Source organism: Musca autumnalis, unplaced genomic scaffold, assembly GCF_047663935.1.
Source record: "Musca autumnalis isolate F117 unplaced genomic scaffold, ASM4766393v1 scaffold_1, whole genome shotgun sequence".
Taxonomy (NCBI): domain Eukaryota; kingdom Metazoa; phylum Arthropoda; class Insecta; order Diptera; family Muscidae; genus Musca; species Musca autumnalis.
The window spans coordinates 217,508,711-217,534,920 of NW_027411644.1; the positions used below are offsets into that span (position 1 = coordinate 217,508,711).

Consider the following 26,210-nt stretch of genomic DNA (forward strand, 5'->3'; position numbering starts at 1 on the left):
AAAAAGACCTTACAATGGTATGCTATGGACAGAAGACCTTCCAAAGGTCTTCTATGATTAGAAGACCTTCTGAAAGTCCTCTATGGACCCAAGACCTTCTAAAAGTTTTCTATGGGCAGAAGACCTTCTAAGGGACTTCTATGGGCCGAAGACCTTCTAAAGACCTTCTATGGAAGAAGAAATTCTAAAGGTCTTTTATGGACAGAAGACATTCCAAAGGTCTTCTATGGACAGAAGGACTTCTTAAAACCCTCTATGGATCCAAAACCTTCTAAAGGTCTTCTATGGGCAGAATATCTTCTAAAGGTCCTATACGGACAGAAGACCTTCTAAAGGTCGTCTATGGACAGAATGCCGTCCAGAAGATGATCTTCTGTGAAGAGAAGACCTTCTTAATGTCTGCTATGTACAGAAGACCTTCTTAAGGCCTTCTATGATCAGCATATCTTCTAAAGGTCTTATATTGACAGACGATCTTCTAAGTGTATTTAATGGACAGAATACCTTCTAAAGGTCTTCTATAGACAGAATACCTTCTAAAGGTCATCTAGGGACAGAGAAGCTTCCAAGGTCTTACAGAAGACCTTGTAACAATTTTTTGTGGGTATCTCCTGCAAAATAGCTCAACAAATTTTAGTTTAGTTTAAGAGCAATTCGAAACAAGTTTTGATTTTTGGTTGTAAATTCATTTCAAGTCTACTTCTATGTTGCATGCTCCTTCCTCTATCCTTACTCTCTCTCTCTCTCTCTCTCTCTCTAAATTTATTAAAAAACTATATGAAATTAATAAAAAAAATTATATTTATTTCCTTCGAACAACCATCACCAGAGTCTCTCTCAAAAAATTTACGGCCACTTAGTCAAATTGCCAAAACATGGCGAATTATTTGTAAACAATAGATTTAATTCGAATAGATTCAAATAGGTCGAAAAGAAGGTGGCCAAAATGCCAAAAATTAGCACACCCATTGACAGCGACAAGTCACATTGCAAACGATTAAAAGTGTACACTGTGCGGAGCCAACATATTTCTAACATGGCGGCAAAAGTTCTCCTCGAACTACCATCAAAATGTGGTGGCGGCCCATCCATAGGTTCATAATTCAAATCCAACGGCAGACTACCATATGCTGCCTCGGTTGCAATACGCTGATGACAACGTTCCAGCTGGACCATACGACGATATAGCAAGGGTGGTAATATGAATACTAATGGTCCTGTTATGGTACCACCCACAATGTCCATTAGTGCATCAAAACTGGGTAGAAATTCGGATATTATAACTTGCAGGGCCACAACGGAGGTACGTAGAGCAACACGTTTCAATGAGAAATCTGAAAGGAGACATTTTTAATTTTGTTTTATTATTATTATTATTGGGAAGAAAATGTATTTTTCTTACTTTCGGATATCTTGAAAAAGTTTTCCAGTTGTAGAAATAATGCCGAACTGGATGCCGTTGTTGAGAAACATAACTGCAATGCCATCAGTACAAGCAGAATATAAAGTGGCACACTGCTTGGTAGTGTTTCCAAAAGGTTTTCCGCAATCATGGTTCCAAATTTGTAGGCAGCTATGACGGAGCCAATTATCGCCATCGAACATGTGACTAGAAACGAAAAACATCAACACGAAGATTTTATCTCTGATTGTATTTCATAAAATAGCGAATTATTTTTATTTATAATATTCCCAAGCCGAACACCGAATACATCGTGTTCCCGATCATCTACACCCGAACACCGAGCACATCATTTTCCTGATTATGTACACCCGAACACCGAGCACATCATGTTCCTGATTATGTACACCCGAACTCCGAGTACATCGTTTCCCCGATCATCTAACCTCGAAGTTCGATCTTACAATCGCTAGGGCATGATGATCGACAAACCGTCATTCCAATTATCTACGAACCGTCATTAAAACACCAGGTTGTCCATTATCTACAAACCATCATGTTCCCGATTATCTACCAATCAATCAACAATCGCCTGTGCTTCTCGAGCCTTTACAGCAACCATAGCTAACGACGTATCGTCTAGAGTACAACTCGCCGGCTCACCACGAACTCTATCTTCACACTAGCAACCAAATTAAATAATTTAAATAATCCGATTTAGTCACCAGGAATGGGAGAATACTAGTCCTTTCATTGCCTAAAGTTCAGTGGGACCTTATGAACTAAACTTACTGCAGCCGACGACAAATCCACGTTACAGTAGGTAAGTCTGCTCTAAGTTGGGCCTTATTGGGTCACTGTTTCTGGTACCTCCCACACAAAACTTCAAAAATGTTCGCTAAAATGTCGAGCAAGATAACTCTCGAACGGATCAATCGATCTGCTCCAAACATTGAAATATGGGCTATATCCGGGAACCTCCCACACAAAAGTTCCAAATTTCTAAATTGTTCGCAAAAGTGCAGTTCAGAGAAAAATCAAATCGTGCTTTTTTTGTTTCGCTTTTGCCGCAGAGTGTCCTCACGGTAGCTTATACGACAGTACAATTTTTTCGGGGACAAGTCTATGCTTCCCGAAATAATTTCCTAAAAGCTTAGAAAAAACCACTGCTACAATTATTAAAATTACTTCAACAAAATGTATGCCTGATATTACTTCGATGGGTGACGTAGGGGATGGAAGATACCAAGGGACGGTCCCGACCGGTTTTAACATGGCAAAGCCCAGGATTTATCTTGGTCCCTCAAGTGGGCACTGACCTCCCGGTGGTGTCACCTGGGGAACTGCCTTTAACACCCGTTAAAGGTAGTGAGCTAACATGTGCCTCGCGTTCACCCATAAGAACGTTAAAAACTTGGGCGTCGGGTTAGTAACCCTCCCCTAGAAAAAACAGCCTACTATGAAAAAACGAAAGAAAGGAAAAACAAACCCCTTTAAAGTTGACGAACCCCGCAAACGTTTTAAGAACCATGAGAAGGTGCAGTCTTCGTATTGGCAGACGTACTTGAAAAGTACAAGGCCGATATTACTGCCATACAGGAAATACGATGGATTGGGAAAGGCGTCACAACAACACCTAAAGGTGACGGACGCACTGTATTATAGCTGCCATGACGTAATCGTAGTTAGTCGGAGACTAAAACATCTGGTATCCAGCTTCGCCCCAGTGAATGAAAGACTTGCCGCAATTCGAATAAAAGCTAAATTCTTCAACATCAGCTTTATTTGTGCTCATGCTCCCACTGAAGACAAGGACGAACAGACCAAAGAAATATTTTACGAGCGCTAAGAAGAAACTTATGACCGTTGCCCTACCCATGACATTAAAATTATACTAGGCGATTTTAATGCCAAAATTGGAAAGGAGAATATCTTTGGCCCAACAGTCGGGAAATTCAGTCTCCACAGTGAAACATCTGACAATGGTATGAGGCTGATAGACTTTGCAGCTGCAAACAACACGGTAGTTAGCAGTACCAGATTTAATCACCTGGCTGTCTCCAGATCAAAGAACAAGTAATCAAATTGATCGTGTTACGATGTACGATCGTTTAATCGTACGATCGATTTAATCATCTCGATATTCATAAGGGCACCTGGCTGTCTCCACATCAGAAAACAAGAAACCAAATTGATCATGTTGTGATAGATGGAAGACATTCATCGAGCGTGTTGGATGTAATTCAAATAAAGCACGAACAGACACAACAGACAGATAGCCACAGCATATTTCACTCAACTAGCCCAATTGCTTAATGCGAGCACTCCTTGTCCCGATAACATAACAACACAATGGCAAAATATTGCCTACTCCATGCAAACAGCCGCAAAATCCATACTTTGATTCCAGAGACCTCCATAAAGGAATTCATGGTATGACCAGGAGTGTCGTGCTGCTACCGAAGAGAAAAATGCGGCATATAGGACTACTTTACAATCAGTAGCAATGCGTAGCGCACGAGAGAGATATCGGGAAAGAAGGAGAGAAGAGAAACGTATTTTCCGTAAGAAAAAGAGAGAAATGGAAAAGCGGGAGTGTGAAAAAATCGAGATGTACAGGAGCCAGAATGAATTCCGAAAATTCTACCAAAGAGTGAAACATCAAACAGATGGTTTTGGTACAGGCACATCCTCCTGTAGAGACCAGCAAGGTAATCTGGTAACAGATACAGATATCGTGCTCAGGATATGGAAGGAACATTTCTCCAATCTGCTGGTATCCAATAGTAGCGAAGTCGACGAGGATACCACAGGTCCAATCCCAGAAGATGGCATTGAATGTATACCACCCGGCCAAGATGAGGTAAAGACAGCAATATACCGGCTGAAGAATAATAAGGCAGCAGGAGCTGATGGCCTACCAGCCGAGCTGTTCAAAACCGGAGACGACACGCTGATAAGGTGTATGCATCAGCTAGTTAGCTCCATCTACAAGATAGTGTCAGGGATATTGTGCGAACGACTATAGCCCAAGGTCAACGAAATACTTGGACCATACCAATGCGGCTTTAGACCTGGCAAGTCTACCAGACCAGATATTTACGCTGCGGCAAATCCTGGAGAAGACCCAAGAGATGCAGATCGACACATATCACCTTTTTGTCGATTATAAAGCAGCATTCGACAGTCTCCTCCCATCAAGGGTATTCCATGCAATGTCTGAATTTCCCCGCAAAGCTCATCCGGCTTTGTAAGATGACTTTAACTGATGCTAGGTCCTCAGTTAAAATTGGAAAGAACCTCTCCGAACAGTTCAGTACCAAAAGAGGCTTCAGACAAGGAGACAGCCTTTCGTGTGGCCTATTCAACATTTTGCTGGAAAAGGCTGGAAAATGTCAAAAGAAATGGCACAATATACAGCAACCGCCACATGTTACTAGCTTATGCTGATGACAGTGACATCATCGGACTATCAGTAAAGGAAGTAACTGATACCTTTAAGAAGGTCAACAGAGAATCAGCAAAAGTGGGTGTGACATTAAACGGCGAAAAGACAAAGTTGATGGTGTCGACGCGCAAAGCGTCCATAGAGCTCGGACGAACTGTGGAAGTTTGTACCTATAATTTTGAGGTAGTTAAAGACTTCGTCTACCTCGGCACTGCCATAAACACAAAAAACAACATGAGTTGTGAAATAAGAAAAAGAATTGTATTGGCCAACAGTTGCTACTATGGTTTAAGTAAGCAATTTAAAAACAAAGCCACATCTCGTCAAACAAAAATAACACTATACAAAACGCTGATACTACCCGTGCTAATGTATGGCTCCGAAGCATGGGTACTTGCGCAAGCAGATAAGGCAGTGCTTAGTGTGTTTGAGAGGAAAATTCTTCGAAAGATCTACGGGCCGATTTGCGTTGACGGTGAATATCGACGTCGTATGAACCACGAGCTATATCAGCTATACAAAGACATGAATATAGTTAAACGTATCGAGATGCAACGATTGCGTTGGCTAGGCCATATCATAAGAATGAGCGATATTGAACCCGCTAAAAACGCATATGAATACATGTCACATGGCGGTACACGCAGAATCGGCAGGCCTAAGCTTCGATGGAGCATACAAGTGGATGCAGAAATGAAAAGGCGCGGTATTCCAGAAAGCGAAGCGAAAAATGGGCTATTTTAGAAGTTGAACTAATTTTGGAAAAATATTAGATCCAAAGTTTGGACCAAATTGGTTCAGGATATATCGTGTATACCATTTAAGTGACATTTACTAAATATTTGGGGAAGTACCAAAAGTTGTTGACCGGTATTGCACATTTTCGAACTAAAACTAAGTTTGGACAAAATATGACGAAGCCCAAATTTTGGACCAAATCGGTTGATCACTTCGAGAGATCTCGGGTTCTCCAGCCACTACATATGGTGCCATAGGGGTTTTTTACTCTCTCGGGCTATCCCTGAAAAAACTTTTACCGTCGTAATGCGAATGCAAGTTGCTTCAACAAAAATCAAAGCGATTCCGGAGCAGGTCTTAAATTGAAGTTTTCCGAAATTTTGTGTGGGAGGTACCCGAAAGAGTGGACAAATATAGACCATATTCGAACCTGATCTATATCTGGTAGATATATTAGGATGTGTAAAGAATGGACTAAATCGTTCGCTCCCTTCAAGAGTTATCGTGCGCACAAGTTTTCCGAACATTTTTGAACTTTTGTGGGGGAGGTACATGAACGAGTGGACCAATATGGCTTATCTTCGAACATAAACTAAGTTTGGACAAAATATTACTAAGGCCACATTTTTGACCGAATTGGCACATCCGCTCGAGAGTTATCTTGCGCTCCGACCACTACACACTGTGTCATAGGGGTTTTTTGCACCTTTCAGGCTATTTTCTCAGGAAGTGTGGACTTGCCCCTGATGAAACTTGTACCGTCGTATGGGCAGCAGCAAATATAAGTTGTTTCAACAAAAATCAAAGCGATTCGAGAACAGGTCTTAAACTGAAGTTTTCCGAAATTTTGTGTAGGAAGTACCCAAGGATGTGGACCGATAGGGTCCATATTGGGACCTCATCTATGTCTGGTAGAAATTTCACGATATGTAAAGTATGTACCAAATCGGTTACTACTAGAGTTTCTGGTCGGGAATTCCCGGCCCGGGATTTCCCGAAATTTTTTGAACGGAATTTCCCGGGAAAATTTTTTGAAATTCCCGGGAATACGGGTATTTTTATTTTCATGTATAAGTCATATATTATTTACCTTATAGTTATTTAATATTGGAAATATAGTAGAATGGCGATAATTCGTGCCCCGATTATTCGTAATTGCGGGCCCATTGAAAAAATCGCCATAATTCGTATAAAATATGTATGTATTGGTCTTCTCGATAATTGGTGTTTTTTTGGAATTCGAAGTCTGTATAGCCTCACATAATTCTTAATTTTTAGTTTATCATGGTTGTTCTAGTCTAAATTTTTATTGGTGGCATTCTTGAAGGATATTAATTGGCTAAGATGTAAAAGCTGTGATCCATTCGAATTAGAGTTTGGGAATTCCCGACTTTTTTCATTCCCGGGAAATCGGGAATACAAATTTCTCATTCTCGGGAACCCGGGAATTCCCGGGACTATGAGAAATCGAGTTTGTGGGGCATAGACGTGACAGAGAGCAAACATAAATGAAATAAATACTCCTTATATGTATAGTTGTAACATTAGTTATCTCTTTGGAACAATATTAAGACGATACGCCAAAATCTTGAAAGTACCAATATATCATATATGGCAGCTGTTCAAGCCAACCAATTCTTCCTGACTAATTTGCGGAGATTATAGCTTTGTTTCTTTACTTGTTTAATAGTAAAAGTAGCAAAAGAGAGAAGTTCTCTCTTCTATCAGAGAACTGTGAAAATTGCTCTCACGTAACAAGCTTTGCACAAAAGTAAAGAAACGGAAAAATAGTAGATCCGGCAGCAATGTCAAAAAACAAACATGGCTGCTTAAAAAAATAACAAACAAAATAAATTTCACCGTTTTTTATTTTTTAATTCACTGGTTTAATTTTTTTTTATTTTATTTCTTTTTATTTTGCTTTGACAAAGCGCGTAGTTTTCTTTTTTCCTTTTGCCTTAATTGTCAAATAAATGTCAAATCAGCAGTTTGACAGATTTTCCACTTTTTACACAACGAAATTTGTCGAGCAGAAAGTAGTAAAAGATAAAGCCATTTTGGATCTCTCTCACTCTCTTAAAAATTGCTTCCAGTTTTACTACTTTTTGGGGTTAAGGAACGCTTTCCGAGTTAAAAATGGTAAAACATGAAGAAACTTTAACGTAAAGGAACAAATCTTATATAAATTGCTGTTTCCCACGACCATCATCGCAAAGGCTTCCTTCTTTTCAAAGAGTGCTGTGCGACTCCATTTTTTAGGTCAATGATATGGGGAGTTCTTTTTATGGTTCGAAGGGCGTGTCGATCATAGAATAAATCCGTTGATAATAGATTTTTACAAGGTTGACCTTTTGTGTACAAAGCTTTACAATTGCACCACGGTGGCACCAAAGTTATAGAGGCGTATTTATATGAACATACATACTATAGTTATTACTGACTTCCATTCCTAATATACACGATTTGCCACTTGCACATTATACAGTTTTTATACCCTACACCACTATGTGGAAAGGGTATTATAAGTTTGTTTTGGTAAAAATTCATGTAACACCGCGAAATATTCGTCGGAGACCCCCAATGTGGTATACCAATCTTCATATCTCGGCGAGATAAAGCGATTTTGAGATGTGTGTCCGTCCGTCCGTCCGTCCGTCCGTCCGTGTGTCCGTCTGTCCATTATAAATTGTAATCAAAGTCCAGGCCGCAATTATGGACCTATCGTCACGAAATTTGGTATGGAGGTCGGTTTCACATCAGAATAGATCGCTATTTTAATTGGTGATGATCGTGAAATATTTAGCGGGTGAAATGGACCAAAAACATAATTTTTAACCAATTTTGTAGATGCTCTGTAGTTCGCAATAATGGGCAGATCGCCTCGAAATTTTAAATAAGGTAAGAGTATATGACAAAGAATAAGCTTGCAGTTTGAGATGGCGATCAGATAATATTTAGAGGGTTAAATGGACCAAAACTTTTGTGTGAAAATTGTGAAAATTTTTAATATACAGCTTATATCTTTATTCTTGGAAGAGACATTCCGGGCAAGTAAGCTATACTTGGAAGAGGAACGCTTGACCTTTCTATCGATGTTAATTGTGTTGATGTACATGATAAGATAACAGAGTTACAGTCTAATATACCCAGTTACTGGTTGTAGTGTAATCATAAACACGCTAGGTCGCAATTATAGCTCAATAATCACGAAATTTTGCACTAGGTAAGAGTATAGGTAGAAGAAGATGCCTAACATTTTGGATGATGACCTGATATTATTTAGCGGGTGAAATTGACCATTACTTTTGTATGAAAAATACAAAAAAATTTGGTCTATATTTTATTTCCTGGAGGGCATATACCAGCAAAGTAGACTACATATGAAAATAGAACTACTGATCTTTCCCCTGATGAAAATTGCAATAAAGTGTCTGCTAGATTATGGGCCTACAGCTTAATATATAATGTTTTTTTGTAGAGAACCACATTTTCCCATTCTCAGTTGTTGCATTATTGCAAATTACATGGCACCCTTGTGGGTTCCATATCATTGATATCATTTTGATATGTGGAAAGCTAATTCCCAGGGGTTAAGGTGTAGGGTATTACATGGTCGGCCCCGTCCGACTATAGCCTTGGCTTACTTGTTAATATTACATACAATAATTTTGGAGAAAACAACAATTCGGATCGATCACAGAGTTTATATCTTAGCAAATTAATATACTTCTAGAATGTCATTAATAAAAATGTGGAATAGAACAACAAGGAAATGGCTCCAAAAAGTTCAGAATTATTGAGGTTATACAGACTTCGAGTTCCAGAAAAAAACAATAATTATTGAGAGGACCAAAATTTATGTACTTTACACGAATTATCGCGATTTTTACTATGAACCCTAAGTTTGTTACAAATGATCGGGGATTACGAATTATCGGGACATGAATAATCGCGAAATAATCTAAGACTTATATACGAAAAATACAAATACCCGTATTCCCGGGAATTTCAAAAAAATTTGCCGGGAAATCCCGTCCGAAAAAAATCGAGAATTCCCGGGAAATCCCGGGTCGGGAATTCCCGACCAGAAACTCTAATTCGAATTATTGTTTGCAATATAAGTGGCATATTAGTATAATGTATAAGTGGCATATTAGGATTGGAAACCAGTAATAACAATGGTATGTATGTTCATGTAAGTACGACTCTATATCATTGGTGCCAACGTGTTGCCATTGTGAAGCCGTGTATCCGAAAGGACAACCGTGTAAAAATTCGTTTTAACGGATTTGTTATATGATCAACACCCATTTCGAATCATAAGAAGAACATACAATATAGTTGACTTTAAAAATATAATCGGACAGCACTCTTTGATATCAAGGAAGCTTTGCTAGGATAGTAGTTGGAAAAAGATGTTTTATATAACCTCCGCTAATTAGTCAGGAATAATCTCTGTCACGTCTATGCCCCACGAATTCGAATTACCCTAGTCCCGGGAATTCCCGATTTCCCGGGAATGAAAAAAAGTCGGGAATTCCCTTTAAGAGTTATCGGCCCATATGGCCCATCTTCGAACTTAAACTAAGTTTGGACAAAATATTACGATGGCCAAATTTTGGATCGGTTCATCCGTTCGAGAGTTATCGTGCGCACCAGCCAGCCAGACAGACAGACGGATTTCGTCCAGACATACTTGGGGTCTAAAACCATTATTTCGATAAGGCAACTTTTGCCCGTATGAAAGTGTATATGGCGAAAACCAAAAATGTTTTACAATCGATGAATCCGAGTTTCACCCATTCAGAGTTCGCGAACTGTTAACATATTCTATACAGTATGATTGAAATTCTTTAAAGTGAAATGTTTTAGGAGGGATCCTAAATGTTGACCATAAAAATTAATTTTCGTGGAAGCTGTGTTGGAGTCAATGTAGAAAAATGGGTAAAAATGGGTTGAAGCCAACAAGTTTTTTATGTTCCCTCCCGATTTCTGTCTTAACGTTACATTTGATAGAAATTTCGAAATTTTTTAACAATCCGGACGCGCAACAAGATAATGTTCCAAACACATAATAGGATTATAGATCTCGTCGTTTAATGTATATCTCATGAATGTGCTCCAAACAGCATCCTAGTAAATGGACTCTAAAGGCCAAAATTTGATGCGTGAATTTTCTTAAAACCCTATTTTTGCGTTTAAAATTTACAACTGTCATTCAATTTCCGTTAAACCATGCATGAAATTAGTTTGTTTACGCGACGGATCTAACGAGGCTTCCGCGATCAAAATCATCCACTAAAACCGCGGATATATGTAGATACCTTGAAAATAGGAAAATCAGCTATAATATATTTTGACAAATCCGCATACTGAACCGCGATTTTCTTTAAAAAAATTTTACAACAATGGAATCCTTTATACGCGATTATAATATTTGCGAAAACGCGTGTCATAAATTACAGAGATACGCGAGTAATATGAGTTTTTTACGCAAAATAGAATGTGGAGGCACATCCGCGGTTGTTAAAGAATCGAATTGAAATAAGTGTATATTGACGTATTTTTGATGGGCGATAATGAAACCGGATGCGCATAAAAATAGTATGCACATTCCGCGACTTTTACCCACTTTAAGTTTTTTGGCATTGTGAGATGCAACTGACAAACAATTCGAACCGAGGATTTTTTTAAAGGTCAGACCCAAACGAAAAACTACATTTATTGCCTCAAATTTCCAAATATATTCAAAAATTCCAAAATTTTTATACATTTCGCACCGTATCTCCAAAACCGTTAATTTTTTCCGAATATTTTCTTTTGGAAAAATATTCCCTGGAATGTAATACACAACGCTTCAGAACATGTCATTGTTGTAAAATGCCTCTATGCCGTTGTTTTCAGTAAATTTTTCAACGACGATTTAATAAAAATGTCAATAATGTAGTGAAATCCGAAATGCGAGAATAAACTGTTGGTGTGACCTGTGTTTGAAATACGTGTTGAAAAAGATATGATGCAAAATACCGCTGAAACAACTAAAGTAAGCATTTTAGAGTTTCAGAATGTTCTAAAGAATTGTTTAAAACTTTATTTGGAAGATTTTTGCAAAAGGTTACGTGGTTCAACTCCCAATAGTTTAGCCGATACTGACCTCCATTTCAGCAATTATGTAAAATTTTCTATATTTTATAGATTTTGATGCCCTAGATGGAGTTTTTCTTTCAACAGATAAGTTCTACTAGTTTAGGGCTACAATATTGCTAAAGACAGCAAGGCCAAATTCCTATTCGTTTCTGAGATAAAGGCCTGATAAATGCAAAAAAGTGTAGATTTATCCCGGTTTAGATGAGGCCATAAAATCCGAACTAGATCTGACAGGACAAAACCCTACTAGGGTTTTTGTAGTCTAAATATGTACTTTCAAAAAATGCATACTAGAAGTTTTTTGCATTTTCAGTGTTGCATAGTGTTATTAACGCCTTAACTTAAGTTGAATCATTTAGTAAATTGTCTTAGCTTCATTTTTCTAGTTATGAAAATTCCTCTAAATTGCAAGGGTTGCCATATATTTTGGTTATAATATCGGTCAAAATGAAAATATTTAATATGGATGTATGGATTTCCTTAAAGTTTAAGTTACTTACTTACTTAGTTGGCCCATTACAGAACATTTGTTCCATAGACCGAACTAAGAAAAGATCTCCATTCCTCTCTGTTTTTCGCTTAACTTGAATACCGCGCCTTTCCATTTCTTCATCCACTTGTATGCTCCATCGAAGCTTAGGCCTGCCGATTCTGCGTGCACCGCCATGTGGCATGTATTCATACGCCTTTTTAGTGGGTTCATCATCGCTCATTCTCATGATATGTCCTAGCCAACGCAATCGTTGCATCTCGATACGTTTAACTATATTCATGTCTTTGTATAGCTGATATAGCTCGTGGTTCATACGACGTCGATATTCACCGTCAACGCAAATCAGCCCGTAGATCTTTCGAAGAATTCTCCTCTCTAACACACCAAGCACTGCCTTATCTGCTTGCGCAAGTACCCATGCTTCGGAGCCATACATTAGCACGGGTAGTATCAGCGTTTTGTATAGTGTTATTTTTGTTTGACGAGATGTGGCTTTGTTTTTAAATTGCTTACTTAGACCATAGTAGCATCTGTTGGCCAATACAATTATTCTTCTTATTTCACAACTGATGTTGTTTGTTGTGTTTATGGCAGTGCCGAGGTAGACGAAGTCTTTAACTACCTCAAAATTGTAGGTACCAACTTCCACAGTTGGTCCGAGCTCTATGGACGCTTTGCGCGTCGACACCATCGATTTGGTCTTTTCGCCGTTTACCGCCAGACCCACTTTCGCAGATTCTGCTTCGACCTTCCTAAAGGTATCAGTTACTTCCTTTACTGATCGTCCCATGATGTCTATGTCATCAGCATAGGCAAGTAACATGTGGCGGTTGCTGTATATTGTGCCATTTCTTTTGACATTTGCATCTCGTATTACCTTTTCCAGCAAAATGTTGAATAGGTCACACGAAAGGCTGTCTCCTTGTCTGAAACCTATTTTGGTACAAAATTCTTCGGAGAGGTTCTTTCCAATTTTAACTGAGGACATAGTATCAGTTAAAGTCATCTTACAAAGCCGGATGAGCTTTGCGGGGATACCAAATTCAGACATTGCATGGAATACCTTTGATCGGAGGGGACTGTCGAATGCTGCTTAATAATCGACAAAAAGGTGAAATGTGTCGATCTGCATCTCCTGTGTCTTCTCCAGGATTTGCCGCAGGGTAAATATCTGGTCAATGGTGGACTTGCCAGGTCTAAAGCCGCATTGGTATGGACCAATTATCTCGTTGGCCATAGGCTTTAGTCATTCGCGCAATATCCCTGACACGATCTTGTAGGCAATCGGGAGTAGACTTATGCCCATATAGTTAGAGCATACAGTCTTATCTCCTTTTTATGGACGGGGCACAGGATACTCAGGTTCCAATCGTCGGGTACTCGTTCTTCCTGCCAGATGGTGCTAACTAGCTGATGAATACACCTTATCAGCGTGTCGCCTCCGGTTTTGAACAGCTCAGCTGGTAGGCCATCAGCTCCTGCTGCCTTATTATTCTTCAGCCGGTTTATTGCTGTGTTTACCTCATCTTGGCTGGGCGGTATACATTCAATACCATCTTCTGGGATTGGGACTGTGGTATCTTCGTCGTCTTCGCTGGATACCAACAGGTTTGAAAAATGCTCTTTCTATATCCTGAGCACACTATCTGTATCAATTACCAAATTACCTTGATGGTCCCTACAGGAGGAGGTGCCTGTACCAAAGCCATCAGTTTGATGCTTCACTCTTTGGTAGAATTTTCGGACTTCATTCTGGCTCCTGTACATCTCGATTTTATCACGCTCCCGCTTTTCCATCTCTCTATTTTTCCTGCGGAAAAGACGTTTCTCCTCTCTCCTTTTCTGCCGATACCTTTCTCGTGCGCTACGCGTTGCTACGGATTGTAATGTAGCCCTATATGCCGCACTTTTCTCTTCGGTAGCAGCACGACACTCCTGATCATACCATGGATTCCTTGGTTGAGGTCTTTGGTATCCAAGTATGGATTTTGCGGCTGTTTGCATGAAGTAGGCAATGCTTTGCCACTGCGCTGATATGTTATCGGGATGAGGAGTGCTTTTATTAAGCAATTGGGCTAGTTGAGTGGAATATGCTGTGGCAATCTGTTGAGATTGCAGCTTACCGATGTCTAACATTCGTGTTGTGTCTGTTCGTACTTTGTTTGCTACGTTTAACCGGGTGCGTACCTTTGCTGCAACAAGGTAGTGGTCCGAATCAATGTTTGCGCCTCGGAACGATCGTACATCCAACACGCTGGATGAATGTCTTCCATCTATCACAACGTGATCAATTTGATTTCATGTTTTCTGATCTGGAGACAGCCATGTGCCCTTATGGATGTCGAGATGTTTAAATCTGTTGCTTCTAACTACCACTTTTTTTGCCGCTGCGAAGTCTATTAGCCTCATGCCATTGTCAGATGTTTCATTGTGGAGACTGAATTTTCCGACTGTTGGGCCAAAGATATTTTCCTTTCCAATTTTGGCATTAAAATCGCCTAGAATAATTTTAATGCCATGGTCAGGACAACGGTCATAGGTTTCTTCTAAGCGCTCGTAAAATATATCTTTGGTCTGTTCATCCTTTTTTTCAGTGGGAGCATGAGCGCATATAAAGCTGATGTTGAAGAATTTAGCTTTTATTCGAATTGCAGCAAGTCTTTCATTCACTGGGGTGAAGCTGGATACCAGATGTTTTAGTCTCCGACTAACTACGAATCCGCAACCAAACTCATGCTTTACGTCATAGCAGCTATAATACAGTGTTGTTGTGACGCTTTTCCCAATCCATCGTATTTCCTGTATGGCAGTAATGTCGCCGGGTGCCACCGTGGTGCAATGGTATGTATGCATACCCGCCTTGCACGCAGAAGGTAGTGGGTTCGATTCCCCTGCCAGGCAACATCAAAATTTTCAACGGTGGCCAAATACCCCTCAGTAATGTTGGCGACATTTCCTGAGTATTTTAACCATGTAAAACTTCTCTATAAAGTGGTGTCGTAAGACGCGCCGTTCGGATTCGGCGATAAACAGTAGGTCCAATATCTCATTGATATGAGAGAAGTCTCTTCTGTCCCTTCTGGGATGTTTGTGGAACCATTATAATAGTAATGTCGGCCTTGCACTTTTCAAGTACATTTGCCAATGCGTAAACTGCACCTTCTCTATAAAGAGTGCGAACATTCCAGGTGCAGATTCGCAGATCATGGTGCTTAAAACTTTTGCGGGGTTCGTCAACTTTAGAGGGGTTTGTTTTTCTTTTCTTTTGTTTTTTCATAGTAGGCTGTTTTTTCTAGGGGAGGGTTACTAACCCGACGCCCAAACCCAAGTTTTTAACGTTCTTCGGGTGTTAAAGGCAGTTCCCCAGGTGACACCACGGGGAGGTCAGTGTCCACTTGAGATGAGAGAGGGGCCAAGATAAATCCTGGACTTTGCCATGTTGAAGCCAGTCAGGACCGTTCCTTGGTATCTCTCATCCCCTACGTCACCTGTATAAAAATGTTATCGTAGTTAAAAATAGTAGCTTCCAGAACGGAGCAGTGGTCTTTACAACTTTGTTCGTTTTTCTGAGGCAAAGTGATATTGGTTTTTGAGGGGCCTGAAAGACTCGTCACGTTGATCCTAGGCTCTCGGTCATTATCCGAGACTTATGGCTTCTTCATTAATTCGCAGCCACGCAAATATCTACTACCTACAACCAGGAAACGCGCCGAATAGTCATCTGATATAATTCCCCGAAGGTTGAATGAAGATTTGGTCCGAAAGTAAGTGAAAGAATCGCACAGAACGTCCAGTGGACTTAAACGCAAGTGGAAGTAGGAAACTACAAATTTGAGTTAGTAAACGATTTTGTCTACCTCACTAGGACATACAGCTAGAGATGTCAGTTTGGAGTCAGGGAGACGGAGTAGTGCAATTTTGCTGAAGTCGTTGTCGTGCAGAAACTCAACTTGTATATGAATATCGTGGCTTGTGGTGCTCATGATAACTCTCGAATATTTTAATAACTTTTTGCAAGGAAAATATATTAATCTATAAGCATACCACTAGATTTCTTAATCGCAGGTCACTGCGGTTCAACCCGGCGAAACTTAACCCAACTACTTGTTATTTAAACTCACTCGATATTCCACTGAATGCAGCCCAGGCCACTTGATGTTTTTGTTGCATATCCATTTGGAGAGTCAAAAGCATCGGATGTATATCGAACTGAAATGCCAAAATGCTGTAGCCGCTGAGGATGGTCAAAAATGGAGGCAGCTCTATAAAATAAAGGACAGAATTAAAAAATAAATCGAACAATAAAAAAGGTAAACCAAGACAACATACCCAGGCTAACACCTTCAAAGGGTTTGCCAATTGGTTTGGCGGCAAAAAGACAGAACCACATCAGGGTCACAATGATGAGCATAACACAAACCGAAAAGATGGCCAAGACCCTTTATAGAAAAAAGTCAAGAAAACTATTCAAAAAAATAACTCCATTTAAACTCCCCCACCACCTACCTCATATGCTTCGGACTACCCAACCAAACCAATGGACTTATGAAGACACCAACAATAATTGTCCAATAGCAAAATGAGAAATGGAATTCACCATTGGTAATGCGATCCCCCACCAATTCCAGATTTTGGGCAGCCATGACAATATTTGGTATACCGGCAGCAAAGATGCTAAAATCCAATAGGATTGTAACTAAAAATCCGCAATAACGGCCATAGGCTAAATTGGCAATGGCGGCATAGGGGTATCTAAAGTTGAGAAACGATGAATTTCGTGTCGTCTAACTATTCATTCAACTCACCTGCTTTTGTGAACAATCGATGAATCCAAACCCTCTGCCATTGTCCAACACTCGCTCAACAGAAACGAGGTATAAATTTGTAACACCACCACCGATATGACCAAGGGAATACCAAAAAATCCCAGCTCCACCAATAAAGCTGGTAACGTTACAAAGGGGAACACCCCAAACATATCCACCACATAGAGGATGGCTATGAATAGGGATAGATTTTCTTCAACCTCATGACCTTTGTTGGGTCGAAAATGTGGCAAAGCACTAAAGCGGGATCTCGAGAGAAATGGCAACTGGTCACTGGCCTCGGTTTGACGTTGATAGGCCCTCAAAGGCCTTAACCATGATGATTTTGATTGCATTTTCCCAACTTCTAATGAAAACTTGCACCAGAATTTAAGCGATAATTTTATGCAACAACATTGCACTTAGATTTAACAAACTTAACTGAAGCCATGTTGCAGCCATCTACACCGCATAACTGACTGTCTCCCACTGTATCCACCCATCTCTATGTTATGTTTGTTATTTGTTTGTCTCTTTTGTTTTCAATTTTATTATGAATTATTTCTAATTCTTTTCGTTTCGCAGAGAGAGTTGCAACAAATAGCAGAATTAGATAGCTGATACTGTACGCTATGCACAGTGAATCGAAAAGGAGTTAGAAGAGCTTCTAAGAGTTTTCCACAGACAGAAGACATCTTTAAGGCCTTCTGCACACAAACTTCAACGAGATCTTCTATGGACAGAAGCTTTCCAAAGGTCTTCTATAGACAAAAGTCATACAATAAAACCTATTAGAAAGACAGAAGAAATATGACCTTCCGAAGGTTTTCTATAGACCGAAGACCTTCTGAAAGACTTCTATGAACGGAAGACCTTGCTGTCCAGTCATTTTTAGAGTCTTCTATAGACAGGAAACCATCAGACAGAAGATATGTTGAAAGTCATCTATGGAAAGAAGGCTAAAGGCGATTTCTGCATAGAAAACCTTAAAAAGGTCCACTATAAACAGAATACCGTCTAAGATTTTTCTATGGTTAGAAGACCTTAAAAAATGTTCTATGCCACCGTGGTGCAATGGTATTCACACCCACCTTGCACGATAAAGGTCAAGGGTTCGATTCCCCGGCTAGGCTACATCAAAATTTCAAAGGTGACAAAATACCCCTCAGTAATGTTGGCGACATTTTCTGAGTATTTCAGACATGTAAGGTCCATGTAAGGAGCTTTCAAAAAGTCATCAATGGAAAAGACCTTCGAAAGGTTCTCTATTGGCAGAAGATCTTTTAAAGGTGTACAGAAGGCCTTCTAAAGGTTTTCTATGGACAGAAGACCTTCTAACGGTCTCCTCCGGACAGAAGAAACTCTAACGGTTTCCTCCGGACAGAAGACCTTCCAAAGGTCTTCTACAGACAGAAGACCTTTCAAAGGTCTTCTATGGACAAAAGACCTTCCAAAGGTCTTTGCGGACTGGTGACCTTAAAATGTCTTTGCGGACTGGTGACCTTTAAACTGTCTTTTCCGGGCAGATCACCTACCAAAGGTCTTCTCAGGACAGATAATCTTCCAATGGTCTTCTCCGGGCGGAACACCTTCTAAATGTCCTCTCAGGACTGATGACCTTCCAAAGGATTTCTGTGGACAGACGACATTCTAAAGGTCTTTTCCGGACAGTAGGTCTTTTATGGACAGAATACCTTCCAAAGGTTTTCTCCGGACGGAACACCTTCTAAAGGTCCTCTCAGACAGATGACCTTCCAAAGATTTTCTATGGACAGAAGACATTCTAAAGGTCTTTTCCGAACAGAAGTCCTTCTAAAGGTCCTCTTCGAACAGATGACCTTCCAAAGGACTTCTCTGGGCAGATGACCTTTCAAATGTCTTCTATGGACAAATGACCATTTCAATGTCTTCTCCGGACAGAATACCATTCAAAGGTCTTTTTCGGACAGCTGAGTTTCTAACGGTCTCCTCCGTACAGATGATCTACCAAATATCTTCTCCGAACAGAAGACATTCCTTCGCTCCAGACAGATGACCTTCTAAAGGTCTTCTGTGTACAAAAGGTCTTCTACAACTCTTCTCCGACAGAAGACCTTCTAAGGGTCCTTTCCGAACATAAGAGCTTCCAAGGGACTTCTCTGGACAGATGACCTACCAAAGGTCTTCTCCGGACAGAAAACCTTCCAAAGGTCTTTTCCGGACAGCTGACCTTCCAACGGTATTCTCCGGGCAGATGACCTTCCAAAGGTCTTTTATGGACAGAAGACCTTATAAAGGTCTTTTTATGGACAGATGACATTCTAACGGTCCCAGAATAGAAGACCTTCAAAAGGTCTTGTCCGGAAAGATGGCCTTCCGAAGGTCTTTTATGGACAGAATACCTTCCAAAGATCTTTTCTGGAAAGATTAATTCCAAAGGTCTTTTCCGGACAGATGACCTTCCAAAAGTCTTATCCGGACAGACGACCGTCCAAAGGTCTTCTCCGGGCAGAAGACCTTCTAAAGGTTTTCTATGGACAGACGACATTCTAAAGGTCTTCTATGGACAGATAACCGGACAGAAGACCTTCTAAAGGTCTTCTCTGGACAGATGACTTTACAAAGGTCTTCTCCGGAGAGAAGACCTGCTAAAGGTCCTCCCGGACAGATGACTATCTAAAGATTTTTTATGGACAGAAGACCTTTTAAAGGTCTTCTCCGGACAGAAGACCATCCAAAGGTCTTTTCCGGACAGATGACCTTCGAAATGTCTTCCCCGGACAGATGGCCTTCCAAAAGTCTTCTCCGGTTTTCTATGGACAGACGGCATTCTAACGGTATTCTATGGCCAAACGAACTTTAGTCTCAGATTAGAAGGCCTTTAAAAGGTTTTCTCCGGAAAGATGACCTTCCGAATGTCTTTTATGGACGGAATACCTTCCAATACCTTCCAAATGTTTTTTCCGGACTGATGACCCTCCAAGTGTCTTTCCCTGACAGATGACCTTCCAAAAATCTTCTCCGCACAAATGTCTTCTCCGGGCAGAAGACCTTCTAAAGATTTTCTATGAACTGACGAGATTCTAAAGGTCTTCTATGGACAGAAGACGTTTTAAAGGTCTTCTCCGGACAGAAGACCTTCTAACGGTCTTCCCTGGACAGATGACCTTACAAAGTCTTCTCCGGAGAGAAGACCTTCTAAAGGTCCTCCCGGACAGATGGCCATCCTTAGGTCTTTTATGGACACAATACTTTCCAAAGGTCTTTTCCGGACAGATGACCTTCCAAATGTCTTCCCCGGACAGATGACCCTCCAAATATCTTCTCCGGACAGAAAGCCTTCTAAATGTTTTCTATGGACAGACGACATTCTAACGGTCTTCTGTGGCCAAACGACCTTCTAAAGGTCGTCTCAGAATAGAAGACCTTCAAAAGGTCTTCTCCTGAAAGATGACCGTCCGAAGGTCTTTTATGGACAGAATACCATCCAAAGGTCTTTTCCGGACGGATGATCTACCAAGTATCTTCCCCGGACGGATGACCTTCCAAAAGTCTTCTCCGGACAGGTGACCCTCCAAATGTCTTCTCCGGGCAGAAGACCTTCTAAAGGTTTTCTATGGACAGACTACATTCTAAAGGTCTTGTATGGACAGAAGACCTTTTAAAGATCTTCTCCGTACAGAAGACCTTATAAAGAACAGATGACCCTACAAAGGTCTTCTCCGGAGAGAAGACCTTCTAAAGGTCCTCCCGGAAAAATGAACATCCAAATATCTATTTTATAGATAGAATACTTTTTAAGGTCTTCTCCGGACAGAAGGCCTTCCAAGGTTTTTCTCCGTACAGATGACCTTCCAAAGGTATTTTATCGACAGAAGACCTTCTAAAGCTCTTCTAAAAAAAACGACCTTTTAAAGGTCGCCCCACGACAGAACACCTTCCAAAGGTCTTCTATGGGCAAAAGCTGATTTTCCAAAGGTCTTTTCCGGACAGATAACCTTGCAAAAACCTTCTTCTATAGACAGAAGACCATCGAAAGGTCTTCTATAGACAGACGACGACTATCCCAGGGTCCTCTATTGACAGAAGACATTCTTAACGATTTCTACGGACAAAACACCTTCTGACGACCTTCTAAAAAATTTCTATGGACAGAATACCTTCTACGAGTCCTCTTTGGACAGGAGACATTCTAAAAGAGTTCTATGGTCAGAACTCCTTTTAGATGATCTTCTGATGGTCCTCTATAGAGAGACGACCTTCTTAGAGTCCTCTATAGACAGAATACCTTAAAAAGGTTTTCTATGGACAGAAAGTCCTCTATGAACAGACGGCCGGCTTGTGGTCTGCTATGGACAGAAGGTCTTCTAAAGCTCCTTTATGGACAGAAGGCTTTCCCAAAGTCTTCTATGGAGAGAAGACTTTTTAAAAGTGTTGTATGGGCCAAAGACTGTCAAAAAATCTTCTATGGACAGAAGACCTTCAAAAGGTCCTTTATGGACAGAAGACCGTGCGAATGTCTTCTATGAATTTCTACAGTGTTCTGTGGCAGAAGACCATAAAAAGTACAGAAGATTTTCTAAACGTCCTTTGTGAACAGAAGGTCTTCTATGGAGAGAAGACTGTTTAAGAGCCCTCTATGGGCAAAAGTGCTTAAGAAGGTCCTCTTTGAACGGAAGACTTTCACATGAGTACAGAGGTATTGTGGTCTACTGTGGTCAAAAGTCATTCAGAAAGTTTTCTGTAGATAGTAGATCTTAGGAAAATATTTTCTATGGACAATATACCTTATAAAAAGATCTTCTTCACCTTCTAAAGGTGATTTTTGGACGGGACAAATTCAAACCAGTTTTCAATGGACAGAGTTTTGTAAAGTTCTTCCAAACCTTTATGAATAAAATCACACATAATTCTAACACTGTGCATTTGAACTTTATTCTCTTCGACAGTTGGTGGTTTTACTTCGATGGAAACAAATTGTGGTCAATAGACATGCAGAACTATGGAGAATTGTAAATGGAATTGCAACAAGTTTCCCGCATTATTACTTAGTAGCTGTCATGGTGCATTGCTAACTTGAATGTAATTTGAGATTTGCATTACTCTTTTATCATTCAAAAGAAAAACTAAACTATGGAACAGAGCAAAGAGTAAGAACTAAAAATACCAGGGCAGGCAAACACGTTCTACTGCAAATCAAAGGGAAGCCCTTGATTTGCATGTGTCTCACAACGGAAGAACACAGAAACATGGCCCTAAAGAAACAGCAAAGCGGCGTGTTACTACTGCCTCAGTTACGATACGAGCAAAAAAAATAAACAGAAAACAATTATCATTCTTAAAAACAGCAATGGACAGACAATTTCCCTTGCCTTCCACTTTAAACTCGAGCAATGTCAATAAACTCCGCTGGCTGAGTTTTTTTGCTTTAAGCCCAGAAGCTGTTGGCATGGCAAAAAAATGGTAAAATGGCAAAAAGAACGACAATCATTTCATACACCGGCTGCCGGAGTCACTCACTGCCCAGAGGAAGCAAACTCGGACAATCTCAGAGAAATTACAACAATTACAAAACAATTTATAAAACTCAAAATAAACAACAACAACAATACAACCGTCATATAAAAAAGAGGAAGAATAGATAGCAACAAACAGATTAAATTAAAACAAAAACCAAGTGAAGAAAAACGAGCAAATAATTTTTTATTTGTTGTTTCTTGGGCTCGAATTTGTTGTTGTTGCTGTTATTTCCATCACTTCGGTTCTGGGTGTTGGTGCTGACCAAGAATTTACAACAATAACACCAACAACAATGGGAAATATTTAGTGTCTTAAAAGACAACAATTAAATTAAAATGGTGTTGCACAATGGGTCGATTTTAATTCTAAGGGACTAAAAATCCAGACAAAAAACATTTAGAAACACAACTCTAGATGACCATTCGAAGACACATAGAAGGTCTCGTGTCCAAAGATGATCCTTTAAGGGTCTCCTACCTACCGATGAACTTTATAAGGTCTTCTGTTGAAGGATGATTCATAAAAGGTATTCTGTCCACAGACAACCGTTAGAAGGTCTATTGGCAATAGAATGCTTTTAGAGGTCCATAGACGACCATAAGCAGGTCTTCTGTTCATAAAAGGCCTTTAGAAAGTCTTCTGTCCATAGAAGACCTTTTGAAAGTCTTCTATTTATAAAATGCCTATAGGAGGTCTTCCGATAATAGGCATCCTTAAGAAAGGATGTCTGTCCATAGAAAGCCTTTAGAAAGTTCTCCGTCCATAGAAAAGCATTAGAAGGTCCTCTGTCAATAAAATACCTTTAGAAGCTATTATGCCCAGATTTTTAGTTAGTATTCTGTCCATATAAGACCTTTAAAAGGTCTTCGGTCCGTAGAGGAACTTTAGAAGTGCTTCTAACAGCTTCTGTCCCTTTAGAAGGTCCTATGTCCCTAAAAGAATTTTAGAAGAAATTCTGTCCATAAAATACCTTTAGAAGGTTTTCTGACTAAGAACATCTTCTAAAGGTCTATGTCCTTAAAATATTTTTAGAGGGTCTTCTGTCAGCAGAAGACTTTAGATGGTCTCTTGTCCATAGATGACCTTTAGAGGGTCTTGTGACCATAGAATAACTTTAGAAGGTCGTCTCCCCATAGACGACCTTCAGAAGGTCTTCTGTTCAGAGAAGACCTTTAGATGGTATCCTGTCCATAGAAGACCTGTGAAGGTTCTTCTATCCGTAGAAGACTATTAGAAGGTCTACTGCCCATAGAAGACCTTTTCAAGGCCTTCTGTCCATAGAAGACCTTTTGAAGGCCTTCTGTCCATAGAAGACCTTTTGAAGGTCTTCTGTCCGTAGAAGACATTTTGAAGGTCTTCTGTTCGTAGAAAACCTTTAGAAGGTCTCATGTTTATAGATAACTTTCAGAAGGTCTTCTGTCTATAAAAGACCATCATAAGGTATTATGTCTAGAGAAGACCTTAAGAAGGTCTTCTGTCCTTAGAAGACCTTTAGAAGTTCCTCTATCCATAGAGGATATTTGGAATATCTTCTGTCCGTAGAAGACCTTTGGAAGGGCTACTCCCCATAGACGACCCTTAGGAGGTCTTCTGTGCATAGAAGACCTTTCGAAGTTCTTCTGTCCATGGAACCCCTTTAGAAGGTCTTTGTCCCTAGAAGACCTTCAGAAGTTCTTCTGTCCGTAGAAGACCATTAGAAGTTCTTCTGTCCATAGAAAACCTTTAGAAGGTCCATAGATGGCATCTAGAAGGTCTTCTGTCTATAAAAGAAATTTAGAAGGTCTTTTGTCCAGAGAAGACCTTAAGAAGATCCTTAGAAGACCATTAGAAATTCTTCTGTCCATAGAGTACCTTTAAATGGTTCTGTTCATAGAAGACGTTTCGAATATCTTCTGTCCGTAGAAGACCTTTGGAAGGTTTACTCCCCATAGACGACCCTTAGAAGGTCTTCTGTGCATGGAAGGCCTTTAGAAGGTCTTCTGACCATAGTCCAACTTTAGAAGATCTTCTGTCCACAGAGGATCTTTAGATGGTCTTCTATTCATAGAAGACCTTTCGAATATTTTCTGTGCGTAGAAGACCTTTGGAAGGTCTACTTCCCATATACGACCCTTAGGAGGTCTTCTGTGCATGGACAACTTTTAGACGGTCTTCTGACCATAGACGACCTTTAGAAGGCCTTTTGCCCATAGTCGACCTTTAGAAGCTCTTCTGCCCATAGCAGACCTTTAGGCAGAATGTGTTCTGTACATAGACGAACTTTAGAAGGTCTTCTGTCTATAGACGACCATTAGAAAATCTCCAGCCCATACAACACCTTTAGAAAGTCTTGTGTCCATAAAAGACCTTTGGATGGTCTTCTGTTCGGAAACGACCTTTAGAATGTCATCTCTCGATAGAAGACCTTTAGCAGGACTTCTGTCCATAGATGACCTTCAGCAGATCTTTTGCCCATAGACGACCTTTGGAAGGTGTTCTGTCCATGGAAGACCAATAGAAGGTATTTGTCCATAGAAGTCCTTTAGCCGATCTTCTGTGCACAGAAGACTTTTAAAAAGTCTTCTGTCCATAGAAGAGCTTTAGAAGGTCTTCTGTCCATGGACGACCTTTAGCAGATCTTCTGCCTATAGAAGACCTTTAGAAGGCCTCCTGTCAATAGAGGACCCTTTAAAGGTCTTCTGTCCTTAAAAGTCCTTTAGCATGTCTGTTGTCCATAGATTACATTTTGTTTGTATAATGTATTCTTCAATAACAACCCATTGTGCCATATCTACAGGTCCCTTGTAACAAAAGCATTTCAACAGTAGTCATTGCCCAAAGTTTTCTCACAGATCATGATGGCCTGTGATAAGCATCTCTATTTATTTTCATACCTACCAAAATTCAAAATTTGATTGTTATTTTTAAACCCAAACAACAACAACAACAAATAGCAACAACAGAATAAAAGGTTCATTGGCATCACAAAGTCTTCCAAACTGTTTTTAAATGGTCATTGAGCGACGAATAATTTTCAGTTACCTCACTCACTGCTAAGGAACTGTTTTCGCTGCTGCTGCTGATAATTTGGGAGTCACCCAATCTACTTCATCCGTCTGTCCGAAACAAATAAAATCTTAATTAAATTCAATTAAAGTAACGTTTTTCATCATTTGTCTGGCTGGGCTGGCCGGTTGGTAGTCTATCTGTCGCTGTTGGTTGTTGGCTGGCTGGCTGGCTGTGCGGCTTTAGAATCACTTACTACCGGCTACTGTTTATTTATTTAACAACCTGTCACTGCTTTTTGTTTTTAATTATTTTAAAATTAATTTTCTTTAGAAAAATTCTGAGATGGCAAATGTAAGGGAAAGGAAAAAGAAATAAGAGAAGTGGTGTCAATGACCCCCAATGTTTAAATAATTGAAATTAAGTCAAACCTTAAATCTCTAAGTGAAGGTATTAAATGCATATCCCTCATGTGTGCATTGCAACCAACACACACATAGAGGAAATGTTTGACTGGAGTGAATGATATTCGCGGATTATACCAATGACAATTGCTGGTCGTATGCTATTGTAATTTAATTAGAGATCGTAGCATTGATGGTGTCGACATTTTCTGCTTGCTTGTCATCAGCTACACATCACAACCCCTATATCGTGGGACTGGATCCATCACATAGGCACATATGGAAGGAC

The 26,210-nt window shown here is 40.0% G+C and overlaps 1 protein-coding gene across 1 annotated transcript; it reads right to left on the minus strand.

Annotated features, from left to right (window-relative positions):
• Positions 1–783: 783 nt before the first annotated feature.
• On the minus strand, positions 784–17,526 carry mah (solute carrier family member mahogany). Its single transcript, XM_073964009.1, has 6 exons — positions 17,034–17,526; positions 16,735–16,980; positions 16,558–16,667; positions 16,350–16,490; positions 1,403–1,609; positions 784–1,334 (listed from the first exon to the last, which is right to left on the minus strand). The coding sequence occupies exons 1-6, from the start codon at positions 17,387–17,389 to the stop codon at positions 847–849; spliced, it is 1,548 nt and encodes a 515-aa protein (XP_073820110.1). The 5' UTR covers positions 17,390–17,526; the 3' UTR covers positions 784–846.
• Positions 17,527–26,210: the final 8,684 nt, after the last annotated feature.

What these genes read in the sequence shown, in the direction of transcription:
- mah (XM_073964009.1), bottom strand. Translation starts at nt 17,389, where the DNA reads ATGCAATCAAAATCATCATGGTTAAGGCCTTTGAGGGCCTATCAACGT. An exon ending in GGTAGTCCGAAGCATATGAG is followed by an intron (nt 16,668 to 16,734) that starts GTAGGTGGTGGG and finishes TTTTCTATAAAG; the next exon opens with GGTCTTGGCCATCTTTTCGG. An exon ending in TGCATTCAGTGGAATATCGA is followed by an intron (nt 1,610 to 16,349) that starts GTGAGTTTAAAT and finishes TTTCGTTTCTAG; the next exon opens with TCACATGTTCGATGGCGATA.